Source organism: Aspergillus fijiensis (genome assembly GCF_003184825.1).
Source record: "Aspergillus fijiensis CBS 313.89 unplaced genomic scaffold BO72scaffold_3, whole genome shotgun sequence".
Lineage (NCBI taxonomy): Eukaryota > Fungi > Ascomycota > Eurotiomycetes > Eurotiales > Aspergillaceae > Aspergillus > Aspergillus fijiensis.
In genome coordinates, this window is record NW_024468979.1 from 820,749 (window position 1) to 840,405 (window position 19,657).

The 19,657-nt window shown below is 52.9% G+C and overlaps 6 protein-coding genes across 6 annotated transcripts; 4 read left to right on the plus strand and 2 right to left on the minus strand.

The window, feature by feature from the left end:
- Positions 1-859: 859 nt before the first annotated feature.
- On the plus strand, positions 860-2,776 carry BO72DRAFT_465049 (uncharacterized protein; the record flags this gene model as incomplete). Its single annotated transcript, XM_040946678.1, has 2 exons — positions 860-2,242; positions 2,525-2,776. The coding sequence occupies 2 exons, from the start codon at positions 860-862 to the stop codon at positions 2,774-2,776; spliced, it is 1,635 nt and encodes a 544-aa protein (XP_040806235.1).
- BO72DRAFT_524051 (type I polyketide synthase) lies at positions 2,452-10,955 on the plus strand. Its single transcript, XM_040949834.1, has 14 exons — positions 2,452-3,321; positions 3,373-3,886; positions 3,944-4,067; positions 4,125-4,237; positions 4,302-5,199; positions 5,284-7,394; positions 7,440-7,536; positions 7,595-7,620; positions 7,685-8,551; positions 8,604-8,888; positions 8,947-9,021; positions 9,071-9,411; positions 9,469-9,946; positions 10,009-10,955. The coding sequence occupies exons 1-14, from the start codon at positions 2,780-2,782 to the stop codon at positions 10,882-10,884; spliced, it is 7,347 nt and encodes a 2,448-aa protein (XP_040806236.1). The 5' UTR covers positions 2,452-2,779; the 3' UTR covers positions 10,885-10,955.
- Positions 10,956-11,075: 120 nt separating this feature from the next.
- BO72DRAFT_444151 (uncharacterized protein) lies at positions 11,076-12,274 on the plus strand. The gene has a single exon (XM_040943741.1). It carries the CDS (start codon positions 11,283-11,285, stop codon positions 12,180-12,182), a length of 900 nt encoding a protein of 299 aa, XP_040806237.1. The 5' UTR covers positions 11,076-11,282; the 3' UTR covers positions 12,183-12,274.
- Positions 12,275-12,396: 122 nt separating this feature from the next.
- Positions 12,397-12,897, minus strand: BO72DRAFT_491852 (uncharacterized protein; the record flags this gene model as incomplete). The annotated part of the gene is made up of 3 exons (XM_040948230.1): positions 12,397-12,567; positions 12,630-12,803; positions 12,874-12,897. 3 exons carry the CDS (start codon positions 12,895-12,897, stop codon positions 12,397-12,399), a joined length of 369 nt encoding a protein of 122 aa, XP_040806238.1.
- A 399-nt stretch (positions 12,898-13,296) lies between these two features.
- On the minus strand, positions 13,297-15,003 carry BO72DRAFT_367814 (putative monooxygenase; the record flags this gene model as incomplete). The annotated part of the gene is made up of 7 exons (XM_040940855.1): positions 13,297-13,818; positions 13,880-13,998; positions 14,057-14,093; positions 14,149-14,277; positions 14,343-14,592; positions 14,668-14,759; positions 14,830-15,003. 7 exons carry the CDS (start codon positions 15,001-15,003, stop codon positions 13,297-13,299), a joined length of 1,323 nt encoding a protein of 440 aa, XP_040806239.1.
- Positions 15,004-16,555: 1,552 nt separating this feature from the next.
- Positions 16,556-18,938, plus strand: BO72DRAFT_444156 (uncharacterized protein). Its single transcript, XM_040943742.1, has 3 exons — positions 16,556-17,100; positions 17,195-17,778; positions 17,842-18,938. The coding sequence occupies exons 1-3, from the start codon at positions 17,016-17,018 to the stop codon at positions 18,568-18,570; spliced, it is 1,398 nt and encodes a 465-aa protein (XP_040806240.1). The 5' UTR covers positions 16,556-17,015; the 3' UTR covers positions 18,571-18,938.
- The last annotated feature ends 719 nt before the right edge of the window (positions 18,939-19,657 follow it).

Below are 19,657 nucleotides of genomic sequence, written 5' to 3' on the forward strand. Positions count from 1 at the left end.
AGTATCAAGAATGGATTCCACAGAGTCACAGGTGCCGATGCCTGTCCTCTGGCCACGGACCAAGCAAAGTTGTCGTCACTCCAAAATCCGACCAACTCGCCTCAGGAGGCGCCAGTCATGGCCACCCTGTTGTCCCCGACACTATCGGATATTACTTGCCAGTCCACCCAAGGGCTAGCCACACTATGAATGGTCGACGGTTGTTGGAGGGATTAACAGGTGGGTCAAGTGTCTTATTACCAAGGCTGTTTGTTGGGCGGGTGTTTGAACCGCGGAAAGCCTTAGTGTAGGATTCATGCTTAATTGCTGTCATTATAGTCGCCGACGCGGCCCGCCGGAAGGCGCTGCACGGCTGCTCCAGGAGCCCAGCTGACTCAACCCACAACTCCTGAGAGTCCCCCTGCTCTGCTTCAGGACAGAAACAGATCTCCTTCCAGTGGTCAGACGTGCCATTGTGCCATTGACATGGCCAATTGCCAAGATTGAGCTTCTATCAGATCCATTATCAACTGAAGTGGCAAGGACAACGGTTCGCCATTGCGGGTGGGGCTGGCCATCAGCACTATCTTTTAGTGAAAGACGTACAACAGTAGACTACTCGAATCTTGTCCGGCATGGCGCTACTTCTGGACCGGCAGGGATTGAAACAGGAAACTCCTCTCCCTAATCCTTAGATAGCTGATATTGAATTGCCCCCTGGTAGATAGATGAGGAACTTGTGTGCCGGAGTGTGGCACAGTCCAAAATGCTGGCATCGGGCCACTCCGCCGAAAGGTTTAATAAACCGGCCATTGTCCCCTTACTGACCTTTTCATACCTGGCTTGCCTGGAGCTCCGCTGACAGAGCGAAGTGATAACCATGGGGTCAATCGGGGATCAACCAGTCCTGGGGCTCACAGCCTTGGAGCGTATCGGACCTAAGGGATATCTGCGCTACGTCTTCCCTTTCCAGCTGCAAGACGATTATGATTTGGATGAAGTGGCTGGAGCCCTAGAGGCCGGGTACCAGGCTCTCACACAACGGATCCCGGTGGTGGCGTCTGAGGCAGTTCCCGACCTCGAGACGAAGCAAAAGGGCGTAATGAGATTTCAGCCGCGGGACACCCGCGACGCAACACAGATCCTCGTCAAAGACCTGCGTGACTCCTATGCCTCTGACTACGCCGGACTGAAACATCAGCATTTCCCCGTGGCTGCCTTCGATGCCGATACATTCTGCCGTCGATCGGTCTGGCCCTCAGCTGGAGAACGAATGCCAGTTTCCCTTGTGCAGGCCAACTTCATCCGCGGGGGACTGGTACTCACATGGTGCATTTTACACATGGCAGGAGATGGTAACTCATTCTCCACGTGGACGGCGATTTGGGCAGAAGAATGTCGTCGTGCACAGGGGCTGGAAATCGTGGCCCCAATTCAACTTCCCGACGCCGTCTGGAAAGACCGTGAGCAAGTGACCAAGCCCTCAGGTCGCAATGCGGGCGAACTGGAAAACCATCCTGAATATACCCTCCTTCCTTTCACGCCGCCCGGAGCACCACCCAAGATGACCTCCTTGAACCATCGTGGTCAGGTCTTTTACTTCTCCCCGGACTCTCTTGCAGCCTTGAAGGTCGAGGCATCGCCTGGCAAGGCTACCGAGCCCTCCGACCAGAAATGGATCTCCACCAACGACGCTCTCTCCGCACTTCTCTGGCGAACCGTGATGGCAGTCCAGTCACCCTTGGATACACTGGAGGGTGATCCCGTCTCTGTTTTCAATCTCGCTATCGATGGGCGCCAACGAACGGATCCCCCAATCCACCCGGACACTCTAGGATGCTTCCTGGAGTACGTTGCTGTTATTCTTCCCATTCGCAAGATGCTGAGTACCTTGAGCCTGGCCGATCTAGCCATTCAGATCCGAAAGGCCATCCTGCGGGCTGACAAGCAATTCACGGACGATGTCGTTGCTTTGGTGGACCGGCTCGAAGATGTCGATCGATTGGTCCCAACCGCCTTCCTGGATGTTCCTGGGTATAATTGTGTGCAGACCTCCTGGTTGAACTTCAAACTGTACGGGCTGGACTGGGGCTCTTCACTAGGCCATCGTATTGAGGCCGTTCGCGTGCCGCACATTGGATGCATCAATGGCGCTCAAGTTGTGCTTCCAGTACTGCCGGATGGCGGGATGGAGATCTTGGTGGGGGTGGAAGAGAGTTGCTTGGATCGACTGCTAACTGATCCTTTGTTTACCAAATATGGAGTAGCCCGGTAGTATAAGCACAGGGATCAATGCAGCGTCCGTTAGGATGTCGGGCCGCACTGCATGACTGCTCATTTCATGCTTCAATGTAGAACGAGCCTGCTTGATTGCAATCTCCTCGCAAATGGCTCGGTACGCTCGGCCTGCGGCTATGTGCCTGCTCATTAAGCACACTGTGCCGGTATAGCCCACAAATGATCACTCTTCGCCCGATATGATGTTTGTTTATGAGCAATCTTGCAACAGAGCCTGGGATGCCACATAACAAGCTGACGCCCCTAGTCGCCTCCATATGTGGAGTCACACCATGTGCACCCCACGGAGTTAATTAAACCCCGGGATGGGCCGGGTGGGCCAGCTCAGCATGTGAGGTCTCAGGAACCCCAGGCACCTAGATCATGCTCTCAATTCTCCGAGAATGAACCTTCTGTTCTGAATTCAGCTAGGCACATAGCAGCAGCCAAACCGCAGGACCTCTCTCCAGCATTTGACCCACCCCGAACGGCTATTTCGCAGCGACGTCCCTGTGCCTGAACTATGGGGCCAACCAACGATGAGGCAGAAATCGAAGGAAGATCGGCTGGAGGCGATTTGATTGCCATCGTAGGCATGGCAATGCGACTGCCCGGCAAGGTGCGCAATGCGGAGGACTTCTGGAGGTTGCTGGTGGAGAAGAGAAGTGGTCTTTGTGAGGTGCCGCCAGATCGGTACAACAGTGATGCCTTTCATGATCCGGATGGGAAGCTGGGAACAATCCGTGCGAAACAGGGCTATTTCCTTCAGCAGGTCGACATTCGACAATTCGATAACACCGTCTTCACCACCTCCAAGAAAGAACTTCAGCGTCTGGACCCTGAGCAACGGCAACTCCTCGAAGTTGTATACGAATGTTTTGAGAACGCTGGAACTACCTCGTGGCGTGGTAGTAAGGTCGGCTGCTATGTGGGTGTATTTGGTGAGGACTGGCTCGACCTCAATGCAAAGGAGACCCAACATATGGGGGGATATCGGTTTACAGGTTACGGAGACTTTGTGCTCAGTAATCGCGTCTCTTATGAATTCGATCTGCACGGGCCAAGGTTCGTTGCTCTCTGCTATGGAAGGAGAGGTGCTAACGCAGGGAATGACAGCATGACGGTGAAAACAGGATGCTCGTCCTCGTTGGTCTGCCTAGATCTGGCCTGCAAAGCAATCCGGGCTGGCGACTGTGAGAGTGCTTTAGTGTGCGGGACAAGCCTCATATTCTCTCCGACGATGACTTTGGCTTTGAGTGACCAGGGCCTACTATCTCCAACTGGGACATGCAAAACCTTTGATGCAGCAGCCGACGGCTATGCTCGGGGGGAAGCCTTAAATGCCGTTTATATCAAGAAGGCTAGCCAGGCTATGCAAGATGGGGATCACATTCATGCTATCATTCGGGGAACCAGGGTCAACTGTGACGGTCGGACCCAAGGGATGACGATCCCAAGTACTACTGCCCAAGAGGCACTGATCCGTGAAACGTATCAGGCCTGTGGACTCTACGATGTTTCGCAAACGGCCCTGGTCGAATGCCACGGCACTGGTACTCCGGTTGGGGATCCACGTGAAGCTGCCGCGGTAGCCAATTGTTTCGGCGAGAAGGGGGTGATCATCATGTCGGTATGGACATTGGAGTCTTCTTGACGGATTGTCTCCCATCTGATCATTGGCATGCAGGTGAAGCCCAATGTCGGCCACTCGGAGGGCGCAGCGGGCTTGACGAGTCTCATCAAGGCCGTTCTCGCTCTCCAACACTGCCAAGTGCCCCCCAACATCAATTTCGACCACCCTAATCCAGACAGTGAGACCAGCGCAATCCATGACTAGAGATATGCATCACAGTCTAACCTCCATCCAGTTCCATTTGAACAAGCCAGATTGCATGTACCAACTGAACTCGAGCCGTGGCCCGCAAATCGTGCTGAAAGGATCAGTATAAATTCGTTTGGGATCGGAGGTGTGAATGCTCATGTAAGTGTTGTCGTCAAAAGGAGCCTATTCTCCCGGTTTTTCGCACTTGACTGACCCTCTCGAGGCTATTATTGATTCGCCTAAACAATGTGGAATTGAGCCTATGCGGTTCCCTGTGGGTGAAGGAAGACCACAGGAGAGCCAAGCGAAGCTCTTACTGTTCTCTGCCCAGTGTCGCGATGCTGTTGAACGGTCTGTCAACAACCACCAGGATTATCTCCAGGGGAGTAGAGCATCTAGCAAAGATGTGGCTTACACTCTGGCTAACCGCCGCATTCATCACTCGTATCGGGCGTACATCGTGATGAATCCCGCACCACCACCATCCCTTTCCAGCGTGGTTCGCATTGGGCCAGTGCCAAAGGTTGCATGGGTGTTCACTGGACAAGGAGCTCAGTGGCCTGAAATGGGGGCGAGCCTCATCAATTCCAATGCAACCTTCCGCCACACAATCAGGAGGTTAGACAGGTTTCTGGCCTCTCTGCCCTCCGCGCCACCATGGAACATCGAAGAGGAGATGCGGAAGCCCGAACATGTCAGTCGCGTCTACCAAGCGGAAATGGGCCATCCCTTGACGATCGCGGTTCAGCTTGGGCTGGTTGATGTATTGCAATCCTGGGGTGTCACCCCAGTGGTGGTGCTGGGTCACTCTTCCGGTGAAATGGCCGCTGCTTACGCTTCTGGTGCAATCACCGCTGAAGGCGCCATAGCAGCAGCGACCTTTCGCGGCATCAGCAACGAAAGATCCCCGCGCAATGGTTTGATGGCCGCGATCGGGTTAGGGAGAGGAGAGATGTCTTCTCTGTTAGAAGCTGGGGTGGTCATTGCTTGTGAAAACAGCCAGTCAAGCGTTACTATCTCAGGCGACGCGCTTCAGGTCGAGAAGGTGGTCAGTCGAGTCCAATCGGAGCGACCAGATGTTCTGGCGCGTGTATTGCGCGTCCAAAAAGCATTTCACTCTCGTGAGTCTCTCGATTCCAATGCTTGTAATTTTGACACATGCTACAACTGACTAGATCACATGCATGAGCTTGGACCGGAGTAAGAACGACACATCCACCAGCTCATTCATAGCAACGATCCCAAGATTCCCTTTTATTCCGCGGTCACGGGGGACAAACTGACTGGAGCTGGCTGTCTGGGAGCGGCGTACTGGCGTCGGAACATGGAAAGCCCTGTCTTGTTCAATTCTTCCCTTCGGTCGCTTCTCCGAGACTACAGTGATCCTCTTCTGTTCATCGAGATTGGACCGCATCCTGCACTCAAAGGCCCAATGGGACATGTGGTCCGCGAGCTTGGTCGGTCAGACACACATCTCAGTACATTGGTTAGACAGCAGAGCTGTGAGCCCTGTCTTCTCGACCTTGCCGGAAGACTTTATCAGCAGAACGTTCCTCTGGACTACCATCAGATCTGTCCTCCTGGACAGCTTGTGACGGACCTCCCTCAATACTGTTGGCAGCCCGATTCTTCGCATTGGAATGAGCCACGCGTCGCCCGCGAATGGCGATTCCGTCAATTCCCTCCGCATGAGCTCCTGGGTGTTCGGGTAGCCGAGACTGGAAATGAGCCTTGCTGGAGAAATATTCTGGCTATCGAGAATGTTCCATGGCTGGCAGGCCATGAAATGGAAGGGCAGACGGTATTTCCTGCTGGTGGGTTCATAGCAATGATTGGGGAAGCCTTGCGACAATTGGAAGGGGACCGGACTTACAGCCTTCGCCATGTCACCCTCGCCTCTGCAGCTGTCATGCATCTCGACCACGCAACCGAGTTTATCACCATCCTCAGCGCCCTCGATCCTGATCCCACCGAGAAGACGACATGGTACCGGTTTGGTGTCAATTCTTTCGATGGAACTACGTGGACTAGACACTGCTATGGGGAGGCTAGATGCGGCGTCAACGACTCAATCTCCATGGCCGTATCGGAGTCACCTCCTTGCTTTGCTCGCAAACTCAATGTAGATACCTGGTATGAAGTTCTCCGCCGTGTTGGATTTGGGTATAGCGGGATGTTCCAAAGCCTACAGGATATCTCTGCCGCTACTACCGAGAACCGAGCGGCCGGCGTCATTCCAGCTGAGCAGGGAGGAATCACAGATACCTACGCCCTGCATCCAGCCCGAATTGACCAGTGCTCTCAGATTTCTATCGTTGCAGCCCACCGCGGCATATTTCGGAGGTATCGTCAAGTTTGCGTTCCCACTTTCATTGAGGAGGTGGTCATTTCGCCAACTAGTAATAGCCTCAACATCACAGCCGAGGTGCGAGCTGTGGAGAGAGGCTCTTATGTTGCAGATATTGTAGCACACAGAGCCGGACAGATTTTCCTGAGTTTGAAGGGCCTGAAAGTTTCAGCGTTGAGCAAACGAGATGAGTCGACAATGGACTTCCCGTTGATCGCGCACTTCGAGTGGAGACCTCACGCTGATTTCACTGAGTTGCGAGATTACCTGCACTGCGCAAAGCAGTGCACAGAAGATTGGCATTTATTGGAAGAGCTGGTACTTGCGTGCATGATTCAGACTCGAAATCGAGCTTATCGGACGGATGATTCACCGGAACACCTACAGAAGCACCTTGCTTGGATAAAGACGCAGCTGGAAGTGTATCAGACCGGCTTGAATCGAATAGTCTCCCAGGACCTTCGACTCTGGGAGTTATGCGGTGAAGGTCTACAAGACAGGATCGAAGACATAATCCTCCAACTCAATGGTTCCCCATACGATGCGTTTAGCATTGCTGTGCATCGTATGTGCCAGGCGTCTGCAGCAATGTTTGCCGGTGCACAAGATGCGTTGCAGCTTCTATCAGAGGACAACCTACTCCATAGTCTCTATAGACTCGCAGATGCTTGGGACTACGATGGTTTATTTCAACTCATCGGTCACACAAACCCACGGCTGAAGGTGCTGGAAGTTGGCGCTGGGACCGGCACCACAATGTTCAAGGCACTGAAAGCCTTAAGATCGTCTTCTGGAGAACGCCTCTACAGCACGTACACTTATACTGATATCTTGCCTGGCTATGTCACAGCGGCCAAGGAGCGATTTACCGAGTATGAGGGTTTAGAATACGTCGTATTGGACCTACGTCAGGATCCGCTGCAGCAAGGCTTGGAGCCTGGAAGCTACGATTTGATTATAGCCAATAATGTGAGGCATTTCGTCTCTTTATCATGATCTTGGCTAATCAACAAGGTCGTGCATGCAACGCCGAGTTTGCAAAGGTCTTTGAAAAACGTCCGTATGCTGCTTAAGCAGGAAGGCCGACTGTTACTGCAGGAATTGTGCCCAGGTCAGTGGTTGCCCTATCACAGCTGTACCTCTTCCTGTACTGATGTTTGCATTCAAAGAGACGAATTTTATAAGCTATGTCATGGTAAGTCCGTGATGCGGAATCGATGCGCTCCCCTTCCGCGACCCCCGACTAATTGAGATGCAAGGGCTTTCTACCGGAATGGTGGATCGGTCAAGAGGATGATCGCCTTGAGCAGCCGTATGTGTCCCCGGAAAGATGGTCGAGAGAGCTTGTGGAAGCAGGATTTCAAACACCACACGCTTCTATGCTGGACAACATCCCTCCGTATCATCTCAGCGCCTGTATGATTGCATCGGTAGCAAATGCCCGTGCTGAGCCTCACGAAGTAACCCTGCTATGTCATGACCCTATGGCACCGTGGGCCCAACGAGTATTGCATAGCCTCCAACGTCGAGGCATCCGCGTCGAACCTCTCGGGCCGGGAAATCTACCTCTGCCTGATCAGGACGTCATCTCGCTGATTGACCTGGATGACCCGGTGATTCATGCTATGCCAGAAGCGAAGTTCAGATCCACGATGTCAATGTTGCAGACATTAAAGAGCAATTTGATATGGGTAACGCGGTCAGCACAGGTGGGCTGTTCAGATCCCAGGGCTGCCATGACGCTAGGACTGGCTCGAACTGCACGGAACGAACTCGCAGTCAAGTTATATACTGTCGAAATTGATCACAGCCGTCCCTCGCAAACCACAGCTGACTGCATCACGAAGATATTCTGTTGGATAGCCACGAGGAACACTTCAGAGGCGATGAGCTCAGACTGGGAATATGCCATCGTCGAGAACGAGATTGTTATTCCAAGGATGCATTGGCAGACAGTTGCACAATCGTACGAACAGTATAGCTCGCCTGATCGATCGTCGATCAAACATCTTGCCATCGAGAGTCCTGGTCTCCTGCGAACTATAAAATGGGTCGATGGCCGGGATGCGCAAGTGGAGGGATGCAATGTTCTGGTTCGGACCCAAGCTGTCGGCCTGAACTTCCGCGTATGCTTCATTCCGCTCTTCAGTTGTTTAATGTGAGCTTATAAATTAAAAGGATGTGCTCATTGCATCCGGTGTCCTCGACGAAAGCACCACGTTGCTTGGTTTAGAAGGAGCCGGAATAGTTCATGCTGTCGGCCCCGATGTCCGGCATGTGTCGGTCGGGGACCACGTTATATACATGGGTACTGGATGCTTTACCACCTATATGACACTTAACGAATCCTGTTGTGTACAGGTAACGAAATCCACGTCCTTCGAGCAAGCCGCTGCATTGCCATGTGTCTATGCAACCTCGGCGATGGCATTGATTGAAAAGGCAAATTTGCAACGGGGACAGGTGAGCCTACAATTCTAGGGGGTAAGCGTTTGATAGTGACTGATGGGCGCTCTCCCAGGCTGTCCTCATTCACTCGGCGTGTGGTGGGGTTGGCCTAGCTGCTATCCAGGTTGCCCGGATGATAGGCGCCGAGGTGAGTTTCGTCACTGACGAGGAAGCCGGGACTGATATGTTCTTCCTAGATCTACTGCACGGTGGGAGCCGAGACAAAGGTCGAATATTTGGTTCGGAATTGCAATATACCGCGGTCCCATATCTTCCATTCACGTAGTTCATCTTTCGTTAAAGATGTTATGGACGCCACCAACGGTCGGGGAGTGGACGTTGTTCTCAACTCGTTGACCGGCGACCTTCTCCACGCCTCGTGGACATGTGTGGCCGAGTTTGGAGTCATGGTCGAGATCGGCATTCGTGATTTTCGTCGCAAGGCTAAGCTGGCGATGGAACTTTTCGAAGCAAATCGAACCTTCGTTGGACTTGAACTGAGGGAGATAACGCGCGTCCGTCCCTGGATAGTGACCGAGTCAGTATCCCTGCTTGCTCTGGAGTCAACACTTCAATATAATTGACGGACAACCAGCATTCTAAGACGTTGTGTCAACTGGATCGAGGCTGGAGTGATCACGCCCGACCCGATCTCAAACATCTTTCCGGCAGCAAACATCCACGAGGCCTTCCGCTTGATGCAGTCCGGTTCTCACATTGGCAAGATTGTGATACAGATGCCAGACGATCCAGGGGTTCTGGGGACTATGACAGTCAACCCCAGTCCAATCTTCCAGCAAGAGCGGAGTTATCTGCTTGTTGGCGGACTTGGTGGCCTGGGACGGGCTGTGGCTTCGTGGATGGTTGAACATGGTGCCCGCAACCTGGTCTTTCTGTCACGAACTGCCCTACACGCAGTTGAAAGTGATACCTTTGTTGAGGACCTGGAATCTCAGGGATGCCGGGTCCAATTGGTGGCTGGCAGCGTCTGTGAACTCGGTGATGTGAAGAAGTGTGTTGCGCAGGCCACCGCCCCAATTGCTGGCGTCTTGAACATGTCAATGGTGTTGAGGGTGCGTGTTCTTGTTCTTCCCCCTGCTGACTCCGTTTTGGTGCTGATCGTTCATGTACGCAGGACGTCTCTCTGGGGAAGATGACATATTCTGACTGGGTAACCGTTGTGGAGCCCAAGGTGCAAGGCACTTGGAACCTCCATAATGTCCTTCCGTCTAATCTGGACTTTTTCATCCTCATTTCATCCTGCAGTGGCCTCTGTGGGCAGTGGGGTCAGGCAAACTACGCTGCTGCCAACACGTTCCTGGACGCATTTGTGCAGTATCGTTATCATCAGGGTCTTCCAGCCTCTGTCATTGACCTTGGTGTGATGGGCGACGTCGGTTTCGTGGCTCGCAACCAGAACGTACTGCGTCAATTCCAGGATACTGGAGCCTTTGTACTCAATGAGGATATGTTTATGCAGGCGATGGCATTGGCCGTGCAGCGATCACACCCCGTTGCAAATAAACTCCCTACGCAGACATATAGCAATCCGAGCCAGATTGTACTGGGCCTCAACACGGCCGTTCCTGCCTCCTCTCCGGCCAACCGGGTCGCATGGAAGAAGGATATTCGTTTCGGCATCTATGGCAATCTTGACGGGGGTGGCGAAACCTCTACAACGGCTTCATCGAAGCCCAACAGTCTACGAGAATTCCTCGCTTCCGCCGCCACACAGCCAATACTCCTTGAAGAGGAGGCAGCGGTGATGAAGATCACTGAGGCTATTGCAGTGGCTTTGGCTGATTTCCTCATGAGAGATCAAGGCAGCATTGTCCCCACAGACTCATTCTCGAGCCTTGGGATTGACTCCCTGGTGGTTATGGAGATCCGCAATTGGGTTCGGCAACATCTTGGCGTGGATAGAAGTGTTCTGACGATCCTTCGCTGCCCTTCGTTGTTCAAGCTGGCCGAGAGTATTCGTGACGAGCTGCTTGGTCGGTTGAGTGGGTGAGCGTTCATGGCAATTTGTTACTATTGTGCTGGCTTCTCTTTCAGGTGTCTAAATTGACTGATGACTTCCGGCATCTATCTTTGTTAATCTCAATCTCCAACCACTTGCTTAGAGTAACTGCATGAATTGGTTGTGTCTGGCGCTCTTTATCTCGAACATAAGCCTTTCTGAACAAGCACAGTGTTCATACCCTCGTTTGTATTCTGTAAGCTCCCCTGAAGAACACGTTCTGCGACCGCACTGTTCTTGATGCTGTGACATCAATACTATAAATACTCGACTTGCCCTCGTCGGAGGTCCACTCAAACGGTCCGCATCACTGCACTCTCGCGACCCGTTCGCTTTGGTGTCAACTAAGCTCGCAACTTCGTACCCTATCGCCAAGCACAAACAAATCAATGTCTCGGGAACTGCCTAGTGGCAAATGGCAATGGTATTTCGCCGACCATGCCTTTCTGCCGAAGGACCACGCCAAGTTCCGCCAGGACATCACCCGGTGGCTTCTTGCCCGCCAGGGCAAGCCCGAAATCGGCGCCGATGGCCAACCGACGGAACTGACCGAGGTTCAACAGCGACTAATCCGCGACGCTCTGACGCGTCGCCACCGATTCCTCTGGGTGCAGGCCAAGTCCGCCCGGATCTATACGGATGAGGAGAAGGCTGAGGCCCTCGCCACGGGGGCACCCCTCCGGGCTCCCCCTCAGGCCAATGCTGTTCTCGAGGCCGCCCTGCAACCCCCTGGCGAGAAGATCCTTGATCCTCTCACCGGCAAGTTCGAGTGTCCATGTTGCTTCCGCACGCTCCCGCCTCGATACCGGGAGCCGGAAGCGTGGTGGAAGCACGTCGAAAGCGACGTTGGTAGTGGGACTTGTCTGCTGGACCACTGCTTGATGAAGCCGCGGCCGTTCGCCATGGACCAGTTCTACAAGCATGTTCGAGTGTATCATGACCCGGAGAAATCGTATACGCTTCGTGACATTGACTCTCCGCGGCGGTTCCCCCTCGATCCCTTTCCGGACCACTGTCCCATCTGTAACTATGCTGATGAGGATAGGGAGCGGGTCGTGAGTCACATCTGCAAGGAGCTCCGATTCTTTGCGTTGATGGCGCTGCCCTGGGCGACCGAACGGATGTTGATCGTCGAGCACGAGTGGCAGAAGGAGGTCGATCGCTTGTGGCCTCCTCACTGCAATGTGCTACCCTGCGGCGTTTGGTCCAACGACAAGGCCTGGGCCAAGCGGGCGGCGAAGAAGCAGACTCACCAAGACATTCATGATCTTAGTTTGGAAGATCCATGAGATTTCTCAGCTCGTCGATAATGATGATTGTGCGGTCTGATAAATTTGGTTTGCACCGACTACCCCATTTCAGTACGATCTCACCTGGCTTACTTATTTAGTTAATATATCGATCAATTGATTCACAGTCTCATTGCATCTAATCGAACAATATCTTGGCATTTCAGACCTTCACTCACAGATTGGACATTTCACCTGACCTAGGCCCGATGTATCAAGAGACGTCCATCGTTGCCAATTCCTGTTTTTGTAGTTCAAAGCTTGAAAAAAAAACCTTGACTTCCATATTCATCCCGACAAACAAAGTCTGGGTCGACAAGGCATGAACCACGTTGGCAAAGCCTGACTTCCTTTGGTTGAGAGTGGTGCGTTCGGTCGCGGACAGCTATTCAGAGCCCGAAATCAGCAAAACGACCATTGAAAGGGCACTGACAAGACCTGACGCACTAGAAATGGGAAGACAAGACTTCCACCAATTGTCTTAGATTGACCGGAAACAGGGGTAAATCTTAAATCCAGCTCAGCAATGGCAGGCAATCGGTGGTAGGTTTGTTGGATTTCCGTGAGAGCGGCCAGGTAGAAGCTCGCCAGCGGTTCGATGGCCACGGGCGCAAGGCCGAACTGTTTGTAGCGTCGTTATTAGTCCAAGACTCTGTCTGTGCCTCTAGCAGGATGGTGGGGTAGAACTTACGGTCGCAGTCTTGATGACTTCCATGTTGAAGCACTTGCAGATTTAAGTGACTCGAGTATGATGAGGACTAGCTGCGCAACTCGAGTTGACTGCTGTAGAGAAGGAGGTAAAGATGGGAGGGCATGCAGAGAAAAAGGCGGAGAGCGAGTGTGTGGGAGAGAGAAAGAGAGAGAGACCGTGTAAGAGATAAGGAAGGATCACCAGAGAAGAGGCCGAAGAAGCTGGGCCAGGGTGAATAGAGTGTTACGGTTACTGTTAGTGCTGATCCTCAGTTCCCACGGTTTCAGTTCAATTTGGAGTCTGCTTGCCAAATTAGGCTAGGCGGTCCCCCGTCCACGAGCAAGTGAATGCTGATGTCGAATCATCGTTAGCTTGAATCACTCTTTTCTTGCTTATAGACAGGTGACTATTTTCTCAATCCCCTCAAAGTTTGACCTCGCGGGACTGCTTCTCAGCAATATTCTCTTCCTCCAGCTTGGCGACTGTTGCTGCGAATGCAGCCTCTGCATCATGCTCCGACAGCCAAACCGTACTGGCCCGATTCCGCAGACGGCGTGAGAGCTGCTGTTCCTCATCGTCCCCAACCTGCGACTGGCCCTGGCCCTCAGAGGCTTGTCGGTGGACAATGCGAAGTAATCTCTCCGTATGAGGTTGCCTCGCCCTGCTATACAGTTCCAGTGCCAGTTGAATACTGCTTTCCAGGAGAGATTGCTCTGCATCCAGCCCTTTAAGAGCATGCCCAAAAGCGAGTCCGAGAGTTAGAGCATCGTCCAAAGCCAAGGAGCCGCCAGCTGCGAAAGCCCCCCCATGGGCATGGGCAGCGTCACCAATCAGGGTGACTCGAGGGGCTAGAACCCAGGTCGCAAGAGAGTCTCCGATAAAGTTCGGGTAGAGTTTGGTATAGGGAGTGAGCTCCGTCAGAGCTCTGACGACAGGATTCCAGTCCTGGAGAGTTATATGAATCACAGACATCGCGCGAACGAGCCATGAGAATGGATTGACATACCTTGTATCTTTCACGGAGAAACTCCACGCCGCCCTCCTCGTCCCATGAAACGGTCTTCTCGACCTCTTCCGTGGTGCGTGGATCGCTGTACGCGCCGACCGTTGTGTATTGTTGTTTGCCTAAAAAGGATGAGGGTAAGACAGGTGGCTCCGCTTGTTTCGCGCCAACTCCACCTACCCAGACGAGATGCGAAGAAGTTGTCCTTTGGTCCCCACTATCTTTGAGTTAGCCTTGCGCGATGTCCCTTGAGACCAAAGCGGAGTACAAACCCAGTGAATCGCATCTGCGGGAAGATCAGAGACTTTCCCCTCTACCAGTGATGCATCAAATGTGGATCGCATAAACACCTTCCCGCTGAACCGTAGCTTATACTTGGGGATAAATGATTGTCGGACAATCTGCATGCGACCGTCCTGTCAGATCGTGACCGGAAGATAACGACCCAATTTCTAGTGAAACGCACCGATCTAAGCCCATCAGCTCCGATCAGGATGTCCCCGCGGGCGCTAGTACCATCGTCGAAGTATAGTGAGACACTCTGGTGGTCCACTTCGGCGCGGACGGTCTTTTTACCCAAGTGGATGGACTCTCGCGGAACATGCTCGAGAAGTGCGCTATGAAGATGGCCTCGATGGAAGCGAGTGGTGGCGTGACGAGGATCGGGCACATCGTTGTGTGTATCGACCGAATGGACTTGGTTCGTCTTCCAGTGCCTGCCAACGATTGACTTTGCGTCAGAATCAGAATTGTTATTGGCATTGATACCTCCCATTCTCACACGAACCTACCGGAAAACCTGCGGGATGCCGCTCGGCGATCTGAATCCTACTCCATCTGCGAGAGCATTGTGTACCCCCAACCTTTCCAACGTGCGCATGCCCTAGAGGAACAATGGAAGGTTAGCCCAGGTGGCACTTGATTCGCATCCTTTCGGATAGGAAGCTTCATACATTGGGACTGAGCGCAATGCTAGCTCCAATCTCCTTCAGTTCATCCGCCTGCTCATACAATGCCACTTTGAGGTTCGGGATGGAGGCTTGACGAGTGAGAGAGATTGCAGCCGCCAGGCCGGCGATGCCGGCGCCTGCGATCAGCACTCGAACATCGTTTGTGTTCCGAGCCATTGCAGACGAACACAGTGAAGCCGCCTTGTCAGTAAAATGTTGCAGATGAAACTTGTTCAATCGGGAGATGGAGTGTCCAGGAGCGAGAGGAATTTATTCCTCTGGGTGTCAAGCACGTCAACCCTGCAGGTGTGACGCGACTACCGCCATGGACCATGGACATTTCCCTCATCCGGGTCGGTCGCATCGAGGTCACGGAGGTGTGTTGCAACAATTCATCCAGCAAGGTAGAGAGTATCGGCATGGGCATGCGAGTGCCACGAGGGAGATGGGCTCGCGACACTCTTTACGTATTAGTCATTGCAATGGCAGAGAAGAGTATATTGCCTCAGGCATCAGCGAGCTGGGCGGTGGTAGTGGCAGCCACGTGACCAGCGCTTCCCGTTCAGCCGCCTTCAGGCAGCGTCAGGCACAGTCAGGCACTAAAGATGGTGATCCTGCATGTCGCATGTCGCCTGAAGGGGTAAAAGGCCCCAAGGGTGTAATCCATACGGGTGTATTATTTCTAGTGGTGCCCAGTGAGTACCGATTACTCCTGAGAGCGGATCCATGCGGGACGTTGGGTTCATCAAATCTCTGCAGATCGGCGGCACCGACCTTACTTTAGACTATCTTCACCTGTGAAGCAGTGTGATGACGGTGATGCATATATTCTGTCCTGTACTGTACCTTTCTCCGCAACTCTCCAGCCACGAGGGTGGAAACACGAAAAAGCCGTTGAAGCGAAGAGGCCCTACCATGGTTCTGTCCTCTCCGGTTGAGCATCGGCCGAACGGGCCCATTCGGCCATGGCATGGCGATGTGGCCCATGTCGACCCTGCCTTTGCGGGCGAAGCAAGACCAGAACCATCTTCGAGTTACTCACATACTCGTAGGTACTCTCCTATGTATTTCCGTGTAGGGTGTGTAGGGTGACCGTCCGGGGCGATTATGTTTTCCATTTCCCGTGCACCTTGAAACGGGGTGTAATTCAGAGGTAAGACCACCCATCCCCGGCGGTCGCAAGTGATCCGGAATGGTCACAGATTACCGAACCGTCACCAGAGATCAATACGCAGACCCATTGGTTCGAGAGGGATCGGTGGACGGTGGATGATGGTGGATGGATCGCTCTCCTCCGACCGATCATTTCGGCTACTTCACCCTCGACTTATCGCCACTGGATGACGTGGCCGAGAGGCACCTGGGGACCGGGGAAAGGGCCTTAGTCATTTTGGACCGATTGAATGACTGAATGATTTGCAGAGGTGAATGAAACTTGCGAGGAACCCAAGCCCTAGCCCCACTTAAACACCCTTCTTACTGATTGCTTGCCCTTACCCTACCTTTTCCCGTACAGTACTTGAGTAGTAGTACTTCTTAAACCTGGTTACCACTACTGCCGTCTCCCGTAGTGTATGGAGTCCCATTGTGTACTGCAGTACCCAGTAACTACGCAGTACCTACCTACCAGTTCTACTGTCCACCATTATTACGGGTCCTGTCAATTCGCCTTTCTTTTATAAATATAGACCATGGCTATCGACAATTCGCATGACGGCATCGTCCACGACTTCTATTAATTGACTCTCCCCAGAATTATTCTGTTTTCTGCCATTCTACAGACAGACTCTCCACCATGGATGACCCCCATGACCCCCAGCCGGTAGTGACCGTCCAGCAGGCCAAACGCAAGCAACGGCCAGTCTATTCATGTTTACCTTGCCACCAGCGAAAAGTGAAGGTGAACCTCCTAAGCAATACCTCAACCAATCATACAATTTGTTTCTTTCCAAATGTCCCTCTCTCGATAACACGAACATGGGCTTATCAGGACCCGTGCCGCATAGTGCAACCGGGTATTACCGTGTAAATCATGCTGTTTGCGTGGTCTCCCCGAAGAGTGCACATTCCCTCGATCCGCCGAGGAGCAGAACTATATCAGTCAATCCGAGTACATCACCCAGCTGGAAGAGCGATGTCGGACCTTGGAACGACGATTAGCCCACCTCGAAGCGGTGCGACAACTGGTTATGCACAGTGCCAACGAAACTCCCCGCGAGCAGTCCCAGGGTCTGACCGGGCCAGGTCTGCTAGGGGACAATGAAAAGGGAAAAGGTAGGTGTCGACCGATCACTACCGACCTGAAGGAGGGAGGCAGGGATGTCTCGAAGCCGAGCCAGTTGGAACCATTGTACTCACGGTGTCTTAGACTCGACCCTCGGACCGGATGAGGACAATCTCGAGGACAAAGACGAGGACAAAGACGAGGAGGAGGAGGGGTACAACGAAGCCAATGATGAAGATGCCGACGGAGTCAAGATTCCCCTGGAGTGTTCCCCGGGTGCAGCTGTTTTGGACATCTTCATCGAACGCCTGATCGAAGACTGTTGCCCACTCAGCAAGCGCGAGACTGGGCTCAAACGATTTATCCTGAGCGATGCATCCCAGATGAGAAGTCGATCGGAACTGCTGCAGGTCGCCTTTGAAAACACTGCGTTGATGTTCATCGGTCGCACCTGGGGAGACCGAGATATTGAGATGGCGGGCCATCGGCATAACATGTACGCAATCCGCATGATGCGTCGGGCTCTTCGACGGTGTAGTGGTCGAACTGTGCCCTTGGACGTGTTTGTCGCCGCCTTCATTTTCATTATACGCGAGGTGTTCACCGGCGATAGTGGCGCATTGATGAAGCACTTGCTGGGGGCCGCGCAGCTGCTACAGTCGCGCAAACCCGAGGAACACCAAACCGGCATTGCCCACGCCATCTTTCTGGACCATCGCATTTACTGGGTAGGAGAACGAATCACTTTCTTCCTCCAACAACAGATTCTGACTGAGTCGCAATGCACACAGATCGCGGGCTCAATCCTTCTTCGGCGCCCATTATTTCTGGTTCATCCGGATTGGATGAAAATCCCCTGGGCTCACAAGCCGAAAGATCTTCTTCACCAGCTGCTAGATATTGGGGCAGAGGTGCCCTGCTACCTTTCCCAGACGGAGAAATACCAAGCGGAACTGGCATCCGGACGGCTCAAGTACGAGGAACTGTTGAACGGGCATGGCTCTCCAAGTGGCTGGGCACAAATTCTCGACAGTCGCCTGGAGAGCTGGTACCACCACCACATCGCCACCTATCCCCACGGATCTATCGTCGAGTCCGATCACAAATTGGATGCTTCCTTACCCAATTTTGCCTGCCACCACCCGGACGACGGACATATTTTCACTCCCCGGCTCTTGACCTACCCCGATCTCTTGCTTACCACGGTGATGTGCTACTACTGGGCTCTACGCATCACTATCGCGGGTGCCAATCCAACTCCACCCTCACGCAATGAGCAGTATCAGTGGGCCTGCAACATCTGCCGGAGCTTGGAGGCGTACATCACCAAGGGTCCCCGCTGTTTCATTTATCGCATTCTATACCCCATTATTGTAGCATACCAGACATTCGAGCGGGGCTCTGTCGAGCGCGGCTTCGTCGACAAACTCTGTCGTCGCCTGGACGAATTATACCAGGTTAATGTCTTTTTCAACTTTATGGCCCAAATCGGCAACGCGATGGAGCTGCCGGGGACCTGATCCTTCTCGTTTTCTCTCCTTCTTTCTCTCTACTTCGGTCCTCTTTAGCTGACCCCCACAATTGCGGAGCATTTTAGCGATGACGATGAAAGAAGAAATGACATGATACCTGATCGATGCGCGATTGCCTTTTCTATTTTCTTTTTCTTGAATTGTATGTTTTCATTTTGTTTTCTCTTTTTTTTTCGCTTTGCATTTGCCCCGGTCCTCCCCCCTGTTGAGCACGAAGTGTGGAGCATTCGTGCTAGAGGGGGATTGGCCGCGGGATTCTGGATATGCGAGTATTTGTCATGGCATGGTTCAGAGCGACCTAGATCGGCCTTTGGGATTGTGATGCGCCACAGTCACTCTGAGCATTTAGTGAAAATCATAATCAAAGACAATAGAGATAAATGAGCAGAAGAGTTGTAAGCATCTACCAAGATCAGTTGTTCGTCTTCACTGGCAGTGAACACACTATCGTAGGATTGGCGAGACACGATCGGAAGCGATCGATTGTCCTGTACATCATGGATAGTGCGACATGGGCCTGCAGAGACTCAGTCCAACTTGCTAATATGACTTTGTGGACCGACCACTCTAGGAGTTCCGTGGAATGGGCATAACCAAAGCCTATCCAGTCCGATCCCTCACCTCCTGACGCTAGTTTCACTCGCATAAGACACACTAGTGGTCCGGCACTGCCACCTTGGCTTCATTCGCTGCAATGGCCCAAGCGGTATCGGCTACTCCCTTCAGTGCCCACCTCAGGGCTGGGGACAATTTGCGGTCACCTTCCTTCACCGGCGGAGGAAGGCTGGGACAGGTTAGACTGACAGATGAACAATTGAACAAAGCGGCTTACGGGAGTAGTTCAAATTGACTCCATTACCGAAAGAAGAGGGCAAACGGCCTGGTTGCGGGCTCCCTGAGCCCTCGATGGACAACGAAATATGGAGAAGTTTTAATGTTCGATGTACAAAGGGAGAGACAGCTACACAAACCCACCCCGAGTGGAGAAATGGACTCCCTTAACGGCTTCCCGGTGGTATTTTATATTGCATCAAGTGCCTTTCACCAGCTGTACCTCATTTCCACCCACCCCAAG

Bases quoted from the DNA above. Each gene is read 5' to 3' on its own strand.
- BO72DRAFT_524051 (XM_040949834.1), top strand. From the start codon at position 2,780: ATGGGGCCAACCAACGATGAGGCAGAAATCGAAGGAAGATCGGCTGGA. The intron at 7,537-7,594 runs GTCAGTGGTTGC...TTGCATTCAAAG, and splicing joins ACTGCAGGAATTGTGCCCAG to AGACGAATTTTATAAGCTAT. The intron at 9,022-9,070 runs GTGAGTTTCGTC...TGTTCTTCCTAG, and splicing joins CCCGGATGATAGGCGCCGAG to ATCTACTGCACGGTGGGAGC.
- BO72DRAFT_444151 (XM_040943741.1), top strand. From the start codon at position 11,283: ATGTCTCGGGAACTGCCTAGTGGCAAATGGCAATGGTATTTCGCCGAC.
- BO72DRAFT_444156 (XM_040943742.1), top strand. From the start codon at position 17,016: ATGCACAGTGCCAACGAAACTCCCCGCGAGCAGTCCCAGGGTCTGACC. The intron at 17,101-17,194 runs GTAGGTGTCGAC...ACGGTGTCTTAG, and splicing joins GGACAATGAAAAGGGAAAAG to ACTCGACCCTCGGACCGGAT. The intron at 17,779-17,841 runs GTAGGAGAACGA...CAATGCACACAG, and splicing joins TGGACCATCGCATTTACTGG to ATCGCGGGCTCAATCCTTCT.